The sequence below is a fragment of the Triturus cristatus genome, chromosome 3_1 (genome assembly GCF_964204655.1).
Source record: "Triturus cristatus chromosome 3_1, aTriCri1.1, whole genome shotgun sequence".
Lineage (NCBI taxonomy): Eukaryota > Metazoa > Chordata > Amphibia > Caudata > Salamandridae > Triturus > Triturus cristatus.
The window spans coordinates 1035829196-1035852662 of NC_140583.1; the positions used below are offsets into that span (position 1 = coordinate 1035829196).

Here is a 23467-nt window from a genome sequence, read left to right on the forward strand (position 1 = left end):
AGCCTTGGTCAGGGGGTCACAGAAGGACCCCCAAGGGAGAAAAAAACAATTTTTTTTTTTTTTTAAATCGCGAGGTGCGCGCACCGCGCGTGCATGGCACGCAATGGGAACCGTGGGGGCTCGGTGCGCGAAGCATTGTCAAGACTCGCAGCGTGGTGGTCCCATGGCAGTGCCTTATTCAAAGTCAGCTGTCCTTTAAAAAATTGCACCGCAGTGGGAATGCCTCACGAGGTTCCTGCAAAGTCCATGTAGTGCAGGAACTGTTGTGCATGCACTCAGGGGAGTACATGTTATGCCCCCCCTGTGTGCATTCACAAGCGTAGGAGGAACATGGGGCCCTGTAGGACTCCCTTTGTTTCCTCCACTCCAGGGTTTGCATGGAGTAAGAACCTTCATGTAAACCCTGGCAGAAAGGAAACTCATAATAAGCTTGGCGGGACCGTGGCAGTTCCGCCAAGGATATTGAGGCCTCCTGACCGCCATGGCACCTCATGGGGAACGGCGGTTCCCTGGCGGCAGTGGTGGTCCCAGGGTGGTCCAACTGCCCAACTCGTAATGGGGAGGTCGGACCGCAGGGGCTGCGGTGGTTGGACTGCCACCGCCCCGCGAGTCTGGCAGTCCTCGGACCTCCAGACTCGTATTTAGAGCTATAGTTTCATCAAAGTTGGCTTAAACGTTGTCCCTTGTAGGGCTTGAAGCAGTGCTTAAATTGTAATAAAATATGTGCCAGGGCCCTCACCAGTAGGACACTGCAGCTTTAGCCACATGCTTGCCAGCATTGCAAACCTATGCAGCTACCAACCATAACACTCCTACAAGTGTGATTATTCAGATTATTCCAGGCTCCCAATGTGATGGCTTAAGTGTCAGGAATTAATCACTTTTAATGTATATTGAATTAATAAAAGACTGTTGTTCTGCACATCTCTAAATTACAGACAGGGCCACCATGTGGCAGACTTTTATAGTGCCTGTGTGCACAATTAAGTGCTGGTGCTGGGCACTAGACACCACCAGCTCGAATTAAACACAGGCTAGAAGCAACTTCAGCATCTGGCAGGTTCAAGATTTATTTTCTAATACTTCCACTATGTCTTTACAGATCATGATAAGGGTAAAGATAGTGGAAGGAAATCTCAGTCTGAATTGAGCCGCTCCTTTCAAGATAGGTGAGTAATGCTATAATATTCCTTTTGTAAACACCATTATTTATAACTGAATGTTAATACTTATCCTAAGTTAACATGCACATTTTGGCAGGTTGGGCACATTTACCAAACAATTTTCTAGGCACGAGTACACTACTTACACTGCCTTTTTTTTAAACAACAATGGACAATCCATATTTTATTGTGGTTTCATGTTGAATTAAAAATAGGGGCATGACCTTGCCTGAGCATTCATATTTAGAAATGTAATAGCAGTGTGGTGATTGTGTTTTTGTCTTGCATGGGCCCCAGGTGCTGTAAATTAACGTATACAGCACATATAGAAGTGGACCATGTTTGCCATATATATTTTGTTACACTAACTGGTGTGAATGCGTTAATTCACATTACTTCACCTACTTATTTAACATTTTTGGTTTTGTTATTAATGCATTTTTGGCATGAGCAGTGCTGCTTTCTTCATGAAACAGCCATACATAAAGGGAGTGCACAGTGCTGCCTTCCTATTTAGGCTCCTATCCTCTGAACTATGCACTCCCATTGATTTTTACAAGTCTTAGTATATCTAGTCTGATGTTCAGTTGCAAAAGATGCATAATTGACTCTTTCTGTCTAATGTCTACTCATCTGCAGCATTTAAGTTATGAGCAAGCGAAAAGGTTCTAAGAAGCCATTTTGCTATCAAGAAGATAGCTGTGCCCTATGGTGGCAGCCATTTCTATGTTTGTAAAATCTGATCTCTTCTCTGTTATTTAGAGTAGTTTTTTTCACTTTTACAGAATGTGCTTAGCCTTCTTTCTGTAGGAGAAATCTTTCATGGAAACTGTTACCACTATTTTGTATTATTGGGAATATTAATACGCTATAGACCTCACCGTGAGATTAGTGGTACATAAAAAGTTCACACATGCTCGAGCAGGGAACTATGGAGTAAAATACCTGAAATGCTATATCTTCTCCTGTGCTCCATCATGTCCCCTGGCTTAATCCTAAAGCCCCCCCAGAACTCCATATTCTAGGAAAGACACTGGCTATCCAAAGAATCTATCTAAAGCACTGGCAAAGCGGATGCTGAGAAGTACTTGGTGGAGATGCCTAGCTGTGGTAGATGTTAAAGGTGAAACATTAGTGAGCTCATTGCAAGAACTGTTCTCTAGTGTGCTCTTACTCTTTCTAACACACCTTTCTCCAGTGTTAGAGGTACTTCCTGACTGCCTCTAATGAGAATGACAAGACAACTGAGCATCCCATTCTACTACACAGCTCAGGTGATGAAGTGCACAAGAGATCTTAACACCATAGGTGAGGATTATGACAATTTCTCAGCAGAAGTAAACATGCACTTCTACCTCTAAGTAAATACCATACAATGAACGAATCATCCCAAACCAAGCCACTCTGACTGAACATCTAATGGTTATGGGGGAAGTGCATTACTGAGTAGAAATGGAAATATTCATGAAGAATCTTCTAGGCAATAACAAGCTCTCTGCGTGAGAGCACTGTGATGATGCATTTTATCCCTACAGCCATGTAGGTTGTGGATGCAAGGCCTTGCAGACTAGAAGTGGTGCTGTTCCCAATTGCCAATCAAGTTTGGTAACCATCTGTAGGCTCAGTCCAACAGTGTAGCAGAGATATTTCTCCAGCCCATGAAAAAAGAAGGCTTGCAGCTTCTGAGACCAGAGAGAAAACATTGATTCATCCTCATTCTTAAATGTAAGCCTCACCTGTCAGTTCCCTAACGGCAAGGTTTAGAGAAGGCACTTTCTTTGCTTATTCTTCCCGGAATCCACCCCATCAATGGAAAAATTGTGCTGAGAAAAAAAGGAGCTGCCAAAGAGTGGCTGCTCTCAGACATTCACAAGAAAGATTGTTAAGGACGGTCATCCTCGCAGAAAGTTATGCATAGCCTGTCAGACTCGGCCTTCAGGTAAGTGGTGATAAATGTCGCCATAGTAATTTGAGGTGACTCCCAAGTCAAGCAAAATATTTTGTCTTTTAAAATCCAGGCCATCGTGGCCAGTGCCAGGGGAAACAGATGACCATCTTCAGAATTGTTTCTTAGTGAGATGGATAAAGATGCAAAAACAATCCCATGAGCTTGGGGACATTCTAGTCTCTCCATCTCAGTGAACTCCTGGCTCTTCCTCTATCAATAGGATTACAACAAAGAACATGTCTCCTCAATGGAGGCCAAAGTCACAGCTCAAGACCATGAGGAACCTGGCTTCTAGGTAGAAGAACATGGATTTCAATAATGGTTGAGATCAGACTCCTAGCAATCCACCAAAATAAGGGTCTTTGCTCAATGAAGTCATACATGTGTGGAGTCACAAGTACACCGGACATAGAAGATTGCCCTGTGAGACGTTTTCTGTGTACTCTCCTTACGCTATTCATTTTGTTTTGTTTGCAGTGGGATGTTATGTCCACGAATCCTAGCCCAGATGTAGGCCCCTTTATGAAGAGAAACTCTGTAGACACCTGCTATACCCTCACCTCCAGAACAAGGCCTGTGCCTTGTTTAGAGGTATTCTCTTCATAAGTATGGGGCCTGAAGTAGCATATCAGGAGCTGTGTTATAGAAATTGCCCCGTGAATTTCAGTCAGGTAAGCACTCTGATAATGTTGATGCTTGCCCAGGTTCTTTTAATGGAATAGGACTGAGTGCCTAGGGCTACACAAGCCCCTGCCTTTCCTTCCAAAAGTTTAGATTTCACAAGTAAGGAATATGATGCCTGCCATGCATCACCACACATGGTAATATGTATACATCAGAGGAGGCTTTGCCTGTAGGTATAACAATGAAAATAGACAGTTTGTGAGAAGTTGTGACTACACAAATAGTATACACTTTGGATAAGAAGCCATTAGATCTGAACTGAAAACAAGCTTTGTATAGCTCGTAGCTTAGAGACAGAGTGGCATTGGAAAACACACATTACAAGATTTATCCTTTTTTATTTAAAAAAATATTAAATGAAATTGGGATACCTACGTGAAAAGAGCAATGGTAAGATTAAGACCATCACAAGTATTCCAGCAACCGAATTTCCATATAGCAATAAAACCTGGGAGAACGTTTCCATGCTTGGCAATGAAATACCTATGGAAATAAAATATCGTATAATTAGTGCAGCTAATAATATTCACTTTTAAAAAAGAAAAAGTGAAAAACCTACCTAATCCAAAAACCTTCTACATCCACAAAAAATAAAAGTGTGAAAAATATTACTTATCAAACACCGAGAAGGGAGACAGCTTAACATGTCTGTACAACTTTGACACATATGCACTAGAGACACAACATGGAGCTGCGGTCCACTGGATCCAGCACACCAAGGAATGGGTCTCAGTCAAAAAATTCAAATTCTAATTGGCCTGCACAACAAGCTTGGCTCTTCACTCTGGACTGAAGCCTTAAACACAAACTGCTGATCACTAGAGGAGAAATGCAGATCAAGGCAAAACCCACCTTCTCCTAGAGAGATCCCAAAAGCAAAGGAGAGCAAGACTGCAAAACAAGAATTTTGTGTAGCTCTCAGACGCTAGACTCAAGTCTGAATTCATGAGCTTGAAACCTAAACTTTTTGAGTTCAGAAGCAAACCTTATCTGTAAACCAGACTAAAATGCCTTACCCTTCCGTTTACAACCCTCACCATACTCTCATCCTATCATTCAGTTATTTTGTGCTATGGCTGTTCATGGTCATTCTCAGTAGGAGATTGGATGATTAAATTCCAAGTGATCCATGAAACCTGTCCCAGAAATACAGACCAGATGTACAAAGCATTTTTGTGATTGCAAACTCTTGATTTGGAGCCTGCAACAACACAAATGTTCTTTTCACTGTATTAGACCCATTTAAGGAGTTAGGAACTTTTTTCTGACTCATAAAATAGGCATAGAAATGGATAAGAAACCACTATTAGGAAGGGGTATGCTGCAGGCATCCCTTCCAAAAAGTGATTCCTATCCATATATATCAATGGTCTAAGACCGAAATAATGGCTGTAAACCATTGAAACCAACCCCCACGGTGGTGTGGCAAGCCAATGGTAAAAAGGGAAGGTGTGCATTCTTTGTGAATGTTAACAAAATGTTTATTGCGGAATAGCCAGAGGTTCTGGGACCACTGGCAATTCTCAAACAAACTTTAAAAAATGGAAACGTAAAAAAAAAAAATGCAGCCATTTTTCCTTTAAGAAAAATGGGATGCATTTAAAAAAAAAATCTGTTACTCTAGAGCCATCAGAACATGGTGGTCTGCAGACCTTTGCAGACCACCATCCCTGTGCTGGCCTCCAAACAGAGAACAAATAAAATATCATGTTAAAAATATTGTTAACTCAAGAATATTGAAGAACATAGAAGGTAAGAATATCAGCTTTAGGTATTTAATATCATGTTTTAAAATATCATTGTATATAATATAGTTTTCTTTAATATAGTTGCATTAAATATCTTTATTTAATTAATTTAATGTATATTAACTATATCATTATTAAGTATTAGTATTACAATAATATTTGTTTTAAGTATAGTTTCTACATTTTAATGTGGAAGTTAAAATGTACTAAAATTGAATTGGTTAATTTTGATTTAGCAACAGGTTGTTTGGTTTTTAGGGGAATAGGGTGTGGAGTTATTTACAATATGCATGTTAGTTTTATTTTTAGTGAATTTTATTAAAAAATAATTTCTAATTATGTAAATTATTTATTTGTGTAATTTACATTTTGTTAATTTAATTGGTATTATATTTAGAAGAGGTTATTAGAATTATAGGGGATTATGGTGGAAAATTATTTTTATTATAAAATAGTTTAAATGCTAATTTATTTATTAATTAATAATGGTGTAAATTAATTAATTGATTATTTTGTGTATTTGTTGTTTTTTAATTATATGCTCATTTCCTTTACTTCTAAATTATTGAAACCATTTTAAACTGATTTGTTTTAATTTGATTTGTTTTATTTGATAGTTAATGTAATATTAATAATGTTTAATTTATAACATTTTAAATGAATTATTTTGGAATTGGGTGAGAAGTGTTTATTTTAAATATTTGTAATTTCTTATTGATTTTTTATATATATTTAGGACCATGCATTTTTATTTTTCCATTTAATTTAATACATTTTTATCTATAATCAATATTTTTTCATTTTAAATATTTTTCAATATTTCCATTTTGTAACAAATGTAATGTTTTTCATCAAATAGTTTACCAATTAAAAAGTGGACCCAAGCCCTCTAAAGTCTAACACTTTTCCTATTTTCATACTGTTGCTGAGAGTGAAGTGGGAATCGTAAACCAAACCCATCTAAAGTCCAACACTTTCAGTGTTTGCTTGCGTTGGAGTGGGAATTGTAAATCTAACCCTCTCCACCCCCAACAGACAAAATTCAACACTTTCCCCAACATTGCTTAGATTGGAGTGGGAGTATAAGATATCACTCCTCCAAACCCTAACATTCTCCTTACTCTAGTTTTGATTGGAGTGGGAATAGGTAATTCAACCCCTCCAAAGTCCAACACTTTCCCTGTTTAGGTCTCGCCTAATCTATCCCGCAGGGATGGATAGGCGAGATTATAGTAAGCAGTCCGAAAAGTCTACCTTGCTGCTGATCGCGTACAGTTCATGTGAACACAATCAGGTACATTGTCAACAACTGCCACAACCACGCGCATTCTTTACAGCTTCCATTTTCTACCAGACACTTCTTGCGCACGCGCCGCACTCTCCCTCTGTTGCCACACGCATTCAGCTCACCAGGCTGCACACCCCCTCACTCTCCATATGGTTGCACGCCTTTTCTTTGATCTCCGCCGCGTGTTCTCACAGGCTCCTCTCCGACCACGTGTCTCTCCTCTTCCATGTAGTTCCGCCCCGCCTTTTCTTTCTCGCATTTTTTTTTTTTTGGGCTTTGTGTGACTGACTACTTGACCTTGTGCCTATGAGTTTTGCATGTGTCTATTATATTTATTTACTTTGAATGTTATTTTTTTTTAACCGCCCAAGCGTCTCTCCTCTTCCATGTAGTTCCTCTCCGCCTTTTCTTTCTCGCATCTCTTTCTGATTTTCGGCTTTGTGCGACTGACTACTTGACCTTGTGCCTATGAGTTTTGCATGCGTCTATTATATTTATTTACTTTGAATGTTTTTTTTTATTTAACTTTACGCACCCAAACACGTTCATTGTTTCATTCCTTCTTACATTCTTATGCGAAAAAAAAAATCACTCTCTCCACAAACAGCACTTTTATCCTGTCTCGCCTCTCTGTGTTTCAATAGTTACCAGCCTCTGTGTTCTGCTTTACGCATCCAAACACGTATGCTTTTGTCTGAGTTTCCTGCTTACATTCTCATGCAAAACAAACAAAAAATCACTCTCTACAAACAGCACTTTAATCCTTTTATTCTGATTTGCCTCACACAATGCCCTACACACATTAGATCACACAAAATGCCACCTCACACACTGCCCTACACACATTAAACCCCGCAAACTGCCACCTCACATACTACCCTACACACATTAGACCCCACAAAATGCCAACTCACACACTGCCCTACACACATTAGCCCCCTCACACTCTGCACCCCCTCTCCCTCAAATAAATAAGAATAAAGTTTACTTCCAAGGCACTGCAGTCATTTACATAAGCCAGTGTCAGATTGTGTATTTTTTTTCAATACTAATACAGCCTTTAAAGAAAATAGAAATACAGTTTACTGACAAGTCACTAACCAACACTACCCCCCTCTCACACAGACCACACACAATGCCCCCTCACACAGACCACACACTCTGCCCCCCGCTCACAAAGGACCACAAACACTGCCCCCCCACACATACCACTCACACTTACCCCTCCACCCAGACCACTCACACTTACCCCTCCACACAGACCACACACACTGCCCCCCTCACACAGACTACACACACTGCCCCCTCACACAGACCACACACAATGCCCCCTCACACAGACTACACACACTGCCCCTCTCTCACACAGACTACACACACTGCCCCCCTCTCACACAAACACACACTGACCCCTCCTCACACACTGACCCCTTGACACACTGCCCCCACATACACTGCTCTCACACATTACCCACACACGCAGCCCACACCCTTACTCACTCACACTGTGCCCTCATACAATTCCCCCTCACACACTGCCCTCTTACACACTGCCCCCTAGTTTGTATGATGTCAGTAGGTGCCTTTTCTAAATTTTAACAAAAACACAAACGTTACAGGATCAAAGCGTTTCTAAAACGCATCAGTAGATTTTTGGGTTTTTTCGTCGGTTAATGTCTATTGGTGCTAGGTGTTTTGTTCTTAAATTTGAATTTTTGTTTAACTTTATTTAACAAATTAACAAAGTTCACACTGCCCCCTCTCACACAGACCACAAACACTGCCCCCTCACACTTAACCCTCCACACAGACCACTCACACTTACCCCTCCACACAGACCACACACACTGCCCCCCTCACACAGACTACACACACTGCCCCCTCACACAGACTACACACACTGCCCCCTCACACAGACCACACACACTGCCCCCTCACACATACCACTCACACTTACCCCCACACAGACCACTCACACTTACCCCTCCACACACACTGCCCCCACACAGACTACACACTGCCCCCCACACAGACTACACACTGCCCCCCTCTCACACAGACTACACATACTGCCCCCCTCTCACACAAACAGCAGACACTGACCCCTCCTCACACACTGACCCCTTGACACACTGCCCCCACATACACTGCTCTCACACATTACCCACTCACAGTACTTTAGGTCACACACACTGCACCCTTACACCCCGCACACACACACAGCCTGAACCCTTACACACTCACACTGTGCCCTCATACAATTCCCCCTCACACACTGCCCCCTAGTTCGTACGATGTCAGTAGGTGCCTTTTCTAAATTTTAACAAAAACACAAACGTTACAGGATCAAAGCGTTTCTAAAACGCATCAGTAGATTTTTGTTTTTTTTTCGTCGGTTAATGTCTATTGGTGCTAGGTGTTTTGTGCTTAAATTAGCATTATTGTTTAACTTTATTTAACAAATGAACAAAGTTCACACTGCCCCCTCTCACACAGACCACAAACACTGCCCCCTCACACTTAACCCGCCTCACAGACCACTCACACTTACCCCTCCACACAGACCACTCCACACAGACCACTCACACTGCCCCTTCACACAGACTACACACACTGCCCCCTCACACAGACCACACACACTGCCCCCTCACACAGACTACACACACTGCCCCCCTCACACAGACTACACACACTGCCCCACCTCACACAGACTACACACACTGCCCCCTCTCAAACAGACTACACACACTGCCCCCCTCTCACACAAACCACACACACTGACCCCTCCTCACACACTGACCCCTTGATACACTGCCCGCACATACACTGCTCTCACACATTACCCACTCACAGTACTTTAGGTCACACACACTGCACCCTTACACCCCCCCCACACACGCAGCCCGCACCCTTACTCACACTGTGCCCTCATACAATTCCCCCTCACACACTGCCCTCTTACACACTGCCCCCTAGTTTGTACGATGTCAGTAGGTGCCTTTTCTAAATTTTAACAAAAACACAAACGTTACAGGATCAAAGCGTTTCTAAAACGCATCAGTAGATTTTTGGGTTTTTTCGTCGGTTAATGTCTATTGGTGCTAGGTGTTTTGTGCTTAAATTTGAATTTTTGTTTAACTTTATTTAACAAATGAACAAAGTTCACACTGCCCCCTCTCACACAGACCGCAAACACTGCCCCCTCACACCTAACCCTCCACACAGACCACTCACACTTACCCCTCCACACAGACCACACACACTGCCCCCTCACACAGACTACACACACTGCCCCCTCACACAGACCACACACACTGCCCCCTCACACAGACTACACACACTGCCCCCCCTCACACAGACTACACACACTGCCCCCTCTCACACAGACTACACACACTGCCCCCTCTCACACACTGCCCCCCTCTCACACAAACCACACACACTGACCCCTCCTCACACACTGACCCCTTGATACACTGCCCGCACATACACTGCTCTCACACATTACCCACTCACAGTACTTTAGGTCACACACACTGCACCCTAACACCCCGCACACACACACAGCCCACACCCTTACACACTCACACTGTGCCCTCATACAATTCCCCCTCACACACTGCCCTCTTACACACTGCCCCCTAGTTCATACGATGTCAGTAGGTGCCTTTTCTAAATTTTAACAGAAATAAAAACGTTACGGGATCAAAGCGTTTCTATGTTTTTTTTTAAAACAGCCTGTATTGGGATTTTCATGTGGGAGTACATCATAATACAAGTCACATTGAACATTTAATTATTCAGAGAACACAGGATACAATTCAGGCATTGTGCGCCATCTGTTCAAATTGTAGTGTTGTCCATGATATATTACAATAATATCCCAAGGCCGCTAGGAAGGCCACCATTCTATCACAGTGGTGTGCTTTACATACCTAGCCTACGAACAATTGTATGAATCAAAGCGTTTCTAAAACGCATCAGTAGATTTTTGTTTTTTTTTGTCGGTTAATGTCTATTGGTGCTAGGTGTTTTGTGCTTAAATTAAAATTATTGTTTAACTTTATTTAACAAATTAACAAAGTTCACGTGGACGTTGCGGTCTGAAAATGTTGTGGCGCACATGCGCCGCCCTCTCCCTCTGTTGCCACATGCATTCAGCTCACCAGGCTGCACACCCCCTCACTCTCCATATGGTCGCAAACCTTTTCTTTGATCTCCGCAGCGTGTTCTCACAGGCTCCTCTCCGCCCACGCGTCTCTCCCCTTCCGTGTAGTTCCGCCCGCCTTCTCTTTCTCGCAACTTTTCCAGAATCTCGGCTCTGTGTGACTTACTACTTGACCTCCTGCCTCTGTGCTTTGCATTCATCTCTTATATTTATTTACTTTTGAATGTGTGTTTCATTATTTTACTTTACGCACCCAAACACGTACGCTTTTGTATGACTTTCATTCTTTGCTTTCCTGCTTACATTCTGATGAAGATCACTCTCTCCACTAACAGCACTTTTATTCTGTTGCGCCTCTCTGTGTCTTGAGGTCTGCCCTCGCATTCGCCTGCAACTGGTCCTTCACATACACTAGCCCCTCGCACACAGAACACACACACTGCCCCCTCGCACACAGCCCACACACTGCCCCCCTCTCACACAGACCACACACACTGCCCCCTCTCACACAGTCCACACACACTGCCCCCTCTCACAGAGACCACACATACTGCCCCACTCTCACAGACCACACACACTGCCCCCTCACACTCTGCACCCCCTCACACTCTGCACCCCCCTCACATTCTGCACCCCCTTCACATTCTGCACCCCTTCACATTCTGCACCCCCTCACACTCTGCACCCCCTCACACTCTGCACCCCCTCACACTCTGCACCCCCCTCACACTCTGCACCCCCCTTTACACTGCCCCACTGACACACTGCCCCTATACACTCTGCACCCTCACACATTACCCACTTACACTACTTTAGGCCACACATACTGCACCCTTACACCCCGCACACACACACAGCCCGCACCCTTACACACTCACACTGTGCCCTCATACAATGCCCCCTCACACACTGCGCCCTATTTTGTACGATGTCAGTAGGAGCATTTTCACTTTTTAAAAAAAGTCACAAACGTTACAGGAACAAAACGTTTCCAAAACTCATTTTAAGCATTTTTTGTTTGTTTTTGGTCAATGTTTGTCGGTGCTATGTATTTGGTGCTTAATTCTTGTGTAATTTTATTTAACAAATCAACAAAATTCACGTGGAGGTTGCGGTCTGGAAATGCTGTGGCGCGCACGCGCCATGCTCTCCTTCTACTGGCACACGCATTCAGCTCACCGTCCTGCACACCCCCTCACCCCCCATATGCACTGTCGACAAAGTCCCTCCCACCCTTCCTTTCATCTCCTCTTTTGTTTGTACTTTTAGCGTGAGTATTCACAGCCCTGAAGGCACTGGAGTGATTTACATGAGCCCGCGCCAGTGTGTGTTTTTGTTGCGTACAATTAAAAAGACAGTACTTTAAATAAATACAAATACAGTTTACTTCTAAGTCACTGCAGTGATTTACGTGAGTCAGTGTCACACTGTGCGTTTTTTTCTCAAAAGAAAAGAGTTTACAATACAAATACACTTTACTTACAAGTCACAAACCTCACATGAAACGTGAATGAAAAATACTTTCAAAACACACAGACTGCACACTCACACCACGCACACAGAGCTCCCACCCTTACACACTGAACTACACACATTAGACGCCACAAAATGCCAACTCACACACTGCCCTAGCAAACATTAGCCCCCTCAAACTCTGCACCCCCTCACCCTCAAATATATAAGAATAGAGTTTACTTCAAAGGCACTGCAGTCATTTACGTGAGCCAGTGTCAGATTGTGTATTTTTTTTCAATACTAATACAGCCTTTACAGAAAATAGAAATACAGTTTACTGACAAGTCAATAAACAACCAACTGCCCCCCTCTCACACAGACCACACACAATGCCCCCCTCACACAGACCACACACACTGCCCCCTTCTCACACAGACCACAAACATCGCCCCTCAGACATACCACTCACACTTACCCCTCCACACAGACCACTCACACTTACCCCTCCACACAGACCACACACACTGCCCCCCTCACACAGACTACTCACACTGCCCCCTCACACAAACCACACACACTGCCCCCTCACACAGACTACACACACTGCCCCTCTCTCACACAGACTACACATACTGCCCCCCTCTCACACAAACCACACACACTGACCCCTCCTCACACATAATGTTCAACACTTACAAAACAAGCCGGCCGCTTATAACAATCTCATTTATTAACAAAAAATTACATCAAATATATAATCACAATACTATTTGCAACATGCATAAAGAATATATAACAATACAAAAAAACCGGTAAAAAAAACCGCAGAGACGTTGCATTGATGTCAAACCATAAAATAGTATTGCAATACACAGCGCAAAATATACATACAACAAAAACGAATAAAAATATTATTATGTAATGTAATGTAATGTAATGTAAGGTCTACTTCTATAGCGCTACTACCACTCCAAGGAGTATCTTGGCGCTCACCCAGCTCAGATGTACGAGAAGGGGGGGGAGTAGACACAAATTCGCGCAGCACACTACATCTCAAACCATTGCTATACAAGCTGAATCGGACATAGAGTATACCCAAGTTTTTAGTGCTTTCCTGTATTGGGTTTCATCCGACAAGGAACGTAAGGAAAAGGGGAGCTTGTTCCAGGCTTTAGCACCCAACACGAAGACAGATTTGCCACCTTTAGTTGTCAGCTTAAATTTAGGGATAACCAACAGGTTTTGGCCCACAGATCTTAGACAACGTACCGGATTGTATCGCCTAAAACCCTGGCTTAGATATTTAGGGCCTCGATGGTGAAAAGCCCTAAAGGTAATCAAGAGGACCTTAAAAAGAATTCTCTTTGCAATTGGTAACCAGTGTAATGCATCCATTGCTGCAGAAACAACAAATCAACAAATACATTACACAACACAAACACAAACAAATAAAAAATTTAACTTACCTGTCGATCGATGCAGGAAACAGACTGCAAACCCGACACTCCTTCCACGAAGCGCGCCTTCACCAATATGGAGAATTCCTAATTGACATGTGTAAATTGTTACGCAACGTACGAGAACGTAGCAATATCATTGGCTGACAGACACGTCAGTCAAACATTTGCAGGATTCCCCAAAAAAACTAGACCGCAACACTAACATACGTAACTTTCGTTATGGAATATTCACACATAAGCAATTTAACTTTAGAAAAAAAATATTCACACACACACACTACCAACCACACACACACTGCAAACAACACACACACACGCAACACAGGCACACACACCACAAACACAACCACACCACACACACACACACACACACACACACACACATACACACCACCCCACACACAACTGCAACACACACTAACACACACACACTCACGCACACAACACACACACCCACACCCACCCCCAAACACACAACGCCACACACACACAACCACCCCCAAAAATACACAACACACAAACACACACCCCCAACACCCCCCCACACACACAAACACACAAAAACCACACACACACATACACCCCCCACACAAACACAACAATACAAACACACGCCCACACACCCACCACAACACACAAAACACAACATGGGACCACAACAACACACACACAACAACACACACACACAACCAAAGACACAACACCACACACAAACACAACGGCACACACACAACCACACATGCAACCCCACACACACAACCACACACAACTACACGGACACAAGAACACACACACAACACACACACACACACACAACAACAACCACAAGCACACAACTACAAACACACACAACCACACACAAACACACTATAAAACACAAACACACAAAAAAAACTACACACAAACACAATCACAAAACACAACACACACAAAATCTAAAACACACACAACCACATACCCACACATACACAGCACCACACACACACCACAAGACACACACCCACACAACACAACACACACACAGCCACACTCACAAATACACAATACCACACATACACACAACCCCCTCACACACACACACACCACACACAACCCTACACACACAACATAAACAGACAAACACACACACAAAACCCACACACACACACACACACACCACACACAACCCCACGCACACACAACCCCACAAACACAACACCACACACATACAACACCACACACACTAAAACACACAAACACACACAAAAACCACACACAAGACCACACACACACACACCCACTCACACACAACCCTACACACACACAAACAAAAATAACAAAAAAAACAACCAACACACACAACACACACAAAAACACATACAACACCCCACACACACCAAACAACACCACACACACACACAACACCCCACACACACAACAACCACCCCCACACACAACAGCACCACACACACAAAAATAACACACAAACTACAAACACACACACACACAAAATCCCACACACAAAAATAAAAAAAGAAACAAATTAACACACACACAAGTCCACACACACACTACACCCCAAACACACACACAAACAGCCACACACACACCAATACACACACTCCAACACACCCACAAACACACACACAACAACACACACACAACCACACACACAAAACAAAACACACACACAACTACACGGACACAACAACACGCACACAAATACACTCTAAAACACAAACACACACACAAACAAAAAACAACACACACACAATCACAAAACATAACAAACACAAAAAACACACACCCACACACAAACACAGCACCGCACACACACACAATGCCACACACACACCCAACCCCACACACACACACAACAAAACACACACACACAAGCCCACACAAAAAACACACACACTACACACACAAATACACACACACAACACACACAAAACCACACGCACACAACCACACAAATACACAAACACACACACAAACACACAAACACACAAACAAAAACACACACAACACACAAACACACACAAACACACGCACACAACAACAAACACACAAACAAAAACACACACAGCCAAACACACAACACCCAACAACACAACACACACAACACCACAACCACACACACCCTGTATCTATCTGTCGCACTCAATCAATCTATCTAACGCACTCACTATCTCTATCGCAATCACTTAATATATATATATAATGCACTCAATCTAACTATCGCATCACCACAACATCAATCAGAAACACAACAGCATCACTCAGGGGCACCACAGCATCACTCAGGGGCACAACAACATCACTATGCGCTACCACAGCATCACTGAACGCCACAGCATCACTCGTCGCTGCCACAGCATCACTCGTCGCCACCACAACATCACTCAGCGCCACCACAGCATCAATCTGTGCAACCATTCAACATCAACTGGTTCAAATATGTTCTCTCAATGTTTCAAGCTTTATTACAAATGTCACAAAAAGATGTTAATATTTCACTTCTGTACTTGGATTTTCGTAACAAACCTCACATGAAACGTGAATGAAAAATACTTTCAAAACACACAGACTGCACACTCACACCACGCACACACAGCTCCCACCCTTACACACTGAACTACACACATTAGACCCCACAAAATGCCAACTCACACACTGCCCTAGCAAACATTAGCCCCCTCAAACTCTGCACCCCCTCACCCTCAAATATATAAGAATAGAGTTTACTTCAAAGGCACTGCAGTCATTTACGTGAGCCAGTGTCAGATTGTGTATTTTTTTTTCAATACTAATACAGCCTTTACAGAAAATAGAAATACAGTTTACTGACAAGTCAATAAACAACCAACTGCCCCCCTCTCACACAGACCACACACAATGCCCCCCTCACACAGACCACACACACTGCCCCCTTCTCACACAGACCACAAACATCGCCCCCTCAGACATATCACTCACACTTACCCCTCCACACAGACCACTCACACTTACCCCTCCACACAGACCACACACACTGCCCCCCTCACACAGACTACTCACACTGCCCCCTCACACAAACCACACACATTGCCCCCTCACACAGACTACACACACTGCCCCTCTCTCACACAGACTACACATACTGCCCCCCTCTCACACAAACCACACACACTGACCCCTCCTCACACATAATGTTCAACACTTACAAAACAAGCCGGCCGCTTATAACAATCTCATTTATTAACAAAAAATTACATCAAATATATAATCACAATACTATTTGCAACATGGATAAAGAATATATAACAATACAAAAAAACGGTTAACAAAAACGCAGAGACGTTGCATTGATGTCAAACCATAAAATAGTATTGCAATACACAGCGCAAAATATACATACAACAAAAACTAATAAAAATATTATTAAAAACATCCATTTAATATTACAAGAAATCATACCACGTAGCGTTGCAACAATATAAAATATTCACGCACATATACAACTTATACCACAATTACACCAAAATTTCACACACTTTATTAAAATTAATAACACAAATAGTAAACAAAAAAAATTATATATCAGAACATCAGTAGACAAAACTTTAAATACATAAACAGCTGACACACCTTGGAAAAGGAAAATAAAAGTATATTTCAAAAATAACATAATTCGTTGCAAGAAACAGACACTAGTATACAAATAAAACATTTCAAAACAACAAATCAACAAATACATTACACAACACAAACAAAAAAAAATTAAACTTACCTGTCGATCGATGCAGGAAACAGACTGCAAACCCGACACTCCTTCCACGAAGCGCGCCTTCACCAATATGGAGATTTCCTAATTGACATGTGTAAATTGTTACGCAACGTAAGAGAACGTAGCAATATCATTGGCTGACAGACACGTCAGTCAAACATTTGCAGGATTCCCCCAAAAAACGAGACCGCAACACTAACATACGTAACTTTCGTTATGGAATATTCACACATAAGCAATTTAACTTTAGAAAAAAAATATTCACACACACACACACTACCAACCACACACACCCTGCAAACAACACACACACACGCAACACAGGCACACACACCACAAACACAACCACACCACACACACACACACACACATACACACCACCCCACACACAACTGCAACACACACTAACACACACACACTCACGCACACAACACACACACCCACACCCACCCCCAAACACACAACGCCACACACACACAACCACCCCCAAAAATACACAACACACAAACACACACCCCCAACACCCCCCCACACACACAAACACACAAAAACCACACACACACATACACCCCCCACACAAACACAACAATACAAGCACACGCCCACACACCCACCACAACACACACACCAACACACAAAACACCACATGGGAACACAACAACACACATACAACAACACACAAACACAACCAAACACACAACACCACACACAAACACAACGGCACACACACAACCACACATGCAACCCCACACACACAACCACACACAACTACACGGACACAAGAACACACACACAACACACACACACACGCACACAACAACAACCACAAGCACACAACTACAAACACACACAACCACACACAAACACACTATAAAACACAAACACACACACAAAAAAAACTACACACACAAACACAATCACAAAACACAACACACATAAAATCTAAAACACACACAACCACATACCCACACACACACAGCACCACACACACACCACAACACACACACACCCACACAACACAACACAACACACACACAGCCACACTCACAAATACACAACACCACACATACACACAACCCCCTCACACACACACAACACCACCACACACATACAACCACCTGACACACACACAACATAAACAGACAAACACACACACAAAACCCACACACACACCACACACAACCCCACGCACACACAACCCCACAAACACAACACCACACACATACAACACCACACACACTAAAACACACAAACACACACAAAAACCACACACACACACACCCACTCACACACAACCCTACACACACACAAACAAACATAACAAAAGAACCACACAACACACACAAAAACACATACAACACCCCACACACACCAAACAACACCACACACACACAAAATCCCACACACAAAAATAAAAAAAGAAACAAATTAACACACACACAAGTCCACACACACACACTACACCCCAAACACACACACAAACAGCCACACACACACCAAAACACACACTCCAACACACCCACAAACACACACACAACAACACACACACAACCACACACACAAAACAAAACACACACACAACTACATGGACACAAAAACACGCACACAAATACACTCTAAAACACAAACACACACACAAACAAAAAACAACACACACACATTCACAAAACATAACAACAAACACAAAAACCACACACCCACACACAAACACAGCACCGCACACACACAATGCCACACACACACCCAACCCCACACACACAAACAACAAAACACACACACACAAGCCCACACAAAAAACACACACACTACACACACAAATACACACACACACACACAAAACCACACGCACACAACCACACAAATACAAAAACACACACACAAACACACAACAAACACACAAACAAAAACACACACAACACACAAACACACAACACACACAAACACACGCACACAACAACAAACACACAAACAAAAACACACACAGCCAAACACACAACACTCAACAACACAACACACACAACACCACAACCACACACACCCTGTATCTATCTGTCGCACTCAATCAATCTATCTAACGCACTCACTATCTCTATCGCAATCACTTAATATATATATAATGCACTCAATCTAACTATCGCATCACCACAACATCAATCAGAAACACAACAGCATCACTCAGGGGCACCACAGCATCACTCAGGGGCACCACAGCATCACTCAGGGGCACAACAACATCACTATGCGCTACCACAGCATCACTGAACGCCACAGCATCACTCGTCGCTGCCACAGCATCACTCGTCGCCACCACAACATCACTCAGCGCCACCACAGCATCAATCTGTGCAACCATTCAACATCAACTGGTTCAAATATGTTCTCTCAATGTTTCAAGCTTAATTACAAATGTCACAAAAAGATGTTAATATTTCACTTCTGTACTTGGATTTTCGTCACAATAAAATACACTAAACATAATCTTCACAAAAGTTTAAGCTATTGCCATTATAAATTACAATAACTTTTATTTAAGTATTAATTATTTAAAAAAATTAAAAGCCATTGTTATTTGTAATATCAATACATCCAAGTCACGTAAATAAAACACATATTGCCTTACAAATGCATTAGGTGTAACATTTGCGAAAGTTAAAACTATTGGAATTGTAAATGACAAAGCTATTAATTTAGCTATTTTCAAAACCAACACATAAATAAAAAATTTGGCATTTACAATACCAATAGCTCAAACTTTCTTAATGCGAGACCTATTGCATTGCAAATGCTTGTTTTGTTTATGCTGGAGTGGGAATAATAAATCTAATACCTCCAAAGTCCAATTCTTTCCCTCCTGTTCTCATACTAGAATGGAAATAGTTAATTTAATCCCTCCAACATATAATACTTTCCCTGCTTTTTCTTATGTTAGAGTAGGAATAGTAAATCTAACCCCTCCAAAGTCCCAACACTTTCTCTACCGTTGTTTATATTGGGATGGGAATAGTAAATTTAACCTCTCCAAAGTCTAATAAGTTTCCTTACATTGGGGTTAGAATAGTAAGTCCAATTCCTTCAAAGTCCAAAACTTTCTCTACTATTGTTTACTTTGGAAATTGTTTTAATTTTTTTTTATTTTCAAATTATTTATAAAAATGAATAATTTGGAAAAAGCAATTTAATTGTATGCTTCTTTTATTTGTTTTATTTTTTAATTACATTTCATATACGTTTCTTTTATATGTTTGCTAATTTTGAGGTTTAAACTGTTAATGATTTTAATGTAAATTATTTAAAGTTGTTTAAATATTTGTATAATTTATAAAACCGAAATATGTAGATGTATATTTTATATTCATTTTTAGAAATACACCAAAAATAATCATGCTTCCTGTACTTTCTTGTTCCTCACACTATCAGTGCATGGTGAGGGTATGAAGTACCCCATGTAGGTCTCCAAAACGATGTAAGATTACAACATGCAATGACACACACTACAGAATACTGGGCAGATGAGTCTTTATTGTAACTGTTATTGTAATTATTTTAATGTCATTTTTAAAAGGTTTTATACATATTTTAATGTATAAAGCATCACTATATTTTTAATTTCGAATAATAGAAATATGTATTTTTGATTATATTTTGTAATTTAATATTTTTAATACATTATATATAATGCACCACGAAATATGTATGCATATTTCAATATACTTATTTTTTCATGGCTATTCTGTTGCACAATATTATATCTCAATATTGTGATAGTTTACATACAAAGTATGTCAACTCGATAATTTTCTTGGAAATATTTTTGACACTATATTCTGGTGTCACAATATTTTAGTAGATGATGTCTTGTCATACAACCATATTAATGAGGTAGCTTGCATAGTGACCCACAATGAATCAGAGTTTTCTGAATCAATTTAATTGTACATAGGTCAGATCTGAAAATTACTGCTCACAAATTGCGACTAGTATGCTGTGAGGAGTAAATAGTACATCTGCCCCTACATGTAGAATAGCTTTTTGATGTCAATTTCCATTCAGTCCTGGTTCTCGAAATAACATCTTATGAACCAGCTTTGCTTTTATGTCCTTCGATTGCTAGGGTGTAATGTTTATAGGAATATCTTTTGTGCCTGTCGATTTCTTTCATGATGTACATCTTCTCTGCTGAGGGGCCAATTCCGATACGGGTCGGAAGGGCACCGAACGCGATCCGGCCGGAAAAACTACGAGCCGTATGCGTGTTTTCCGGCCGACTCGTACAGCTGTACGAGCGAGCAAGTACGATGCGAGCTACATGAAATTCACCGACCGAGTCGTTTTCGGGTCCGAACCGCTCCGTACGTGTCGGTCGGAAGCTAACCGTGGCGTGCAATGGATGCGATTTACAACCGAGCCAGTACGATGCACGCGTCGGACAGCCTGTGCGAGCCGGAGTGTCCGTCTCGCAAAAGCTCCCGGAGTCGGATTTCGGGGGTCCGCGTCGGACCCCCTAACACCCGCAACCCTACGACTCGGACACAGGGGGAGACCTATGTTTCTTCCCAACACAGGCATGTACGGTGCGGATGGCACCGACACGTACCCACTGTAGGGGGCGCACTTGTTCGAGACGTACCCATTCAGTCAATGGGAGCCCATGTGCGCGTCGTACGACCGGCTCCCATTGACTTCTATGGGAGTCCGACCAAACCGAGTCGGACTGTAGGGGTCCGGCTCGGTCAGAAAACACTCCGGATCCGACTCGGTCGGAGTGCTTTCCGTAAATGCTCGGAGTGCTGAGTGTTAAATTTCAATCCTCCCTTTGTTTGCTTATTGCAGAGATCCATAATTTGTCTTAATGTCACTGGAAGAACAGGATTCCATTACCATACTTTCATTTAATGCGTGCTGTGAGATGTAGTCTTTCTTCAATTTAAATTGAAATCCAAATGAAGTAAAGTTCTTGATTACATAGATGGGTGTTATAGGAGAGTCCAAGAGTGAAACATGGTGACAAGCTACCATGAAGCCATGTGGTCACACCTCTAGTGCAATTCTTAAATCGGTAGAATAGCGCATTTCAAAATGCTTCATAACTTGATTGGGAAATTGGACATAAAGAAGGATTAATAAAGATTTCTAATGTCATATAGTTGGTTGCTGGTGCTAATATGCTTATTCCATCACTACTGTCCAGAGTCTTCTTTTTAAACTAGCATTTTTGTTTTATTTAGATCGATGACTTCCTTGCCCGGGCTGTGGTCGAGGGAGCCTTTCGCGAAAGAGCTCAAGAAAACACGGCACACTTCACTGCCACCCATCCACACAGAGAAAGATGAAGACGGGAAGCCCACGCAGGGCTTAGGATTTGGTTACCTGCCACAAGGGTCGCGCTCCGAGCCCAACATCTCAAAAGCTTTTATTGCTTTGGATTCTGTCCAGGACATACATAAACAGATTGAGCAAAGTAAATGCTTTTGTGATTTCCAATATCAATGAAAATGCAACGCAGTTACTTGTTTTTGAAATATCATGCTGCAATGTTCTCTATTTTACCTTCAATAAGTGTTTCTCTTAGAAGATGGGATATATATAGCACGATAATGATAACCATCAAATAAACAAAACCTTTATTTAGACATTAACGTTAACTCTACCTTCTGTGACTTCGACTGGTCATATTCGCTGTCCTACCTCTAATTCTTGAATACAGTTTCTAGAGCCACGTAAGCTCACTGGACGTCATTGCAATGGTCATGTTGAAGTAACTTTTGTTGAAGTGAGGGTCACTCTTAATGCCTGTCCATGTATTGG

General features: G+C 42.0%; 1 protein-coding gene across 3 annotated transcripts in view; it reads left to right on the forward strand.

Annotated features, from left to right (window-relative positions):
- The window catches only part of MAP3K19 (mitogen-activated protein kinase kinase kinase 19), a 253970-nt gene that overhangs the window by 138553 nt on the left and 91950 nt on the right, over nucleotides 1–23467 (forward strand). For all 3 annotated transcript variants that reach the window (XM_085645765.1, XM_085645764.1, XM_085645766.1), the window contains 2 exons: nucleotides 1103–1169; nucleotides 22888–23120. In XM_085645765.1, the coding sequence (XP_085501891.1) occupies nucleotides 1103–1169; nucleotides 22888–23120 (300 nt within the window). The remainder of the gene's footprint in view (nucleotides 1–1102; nucleotides 1170–22887; nucleotides 23121–23467) is intronic.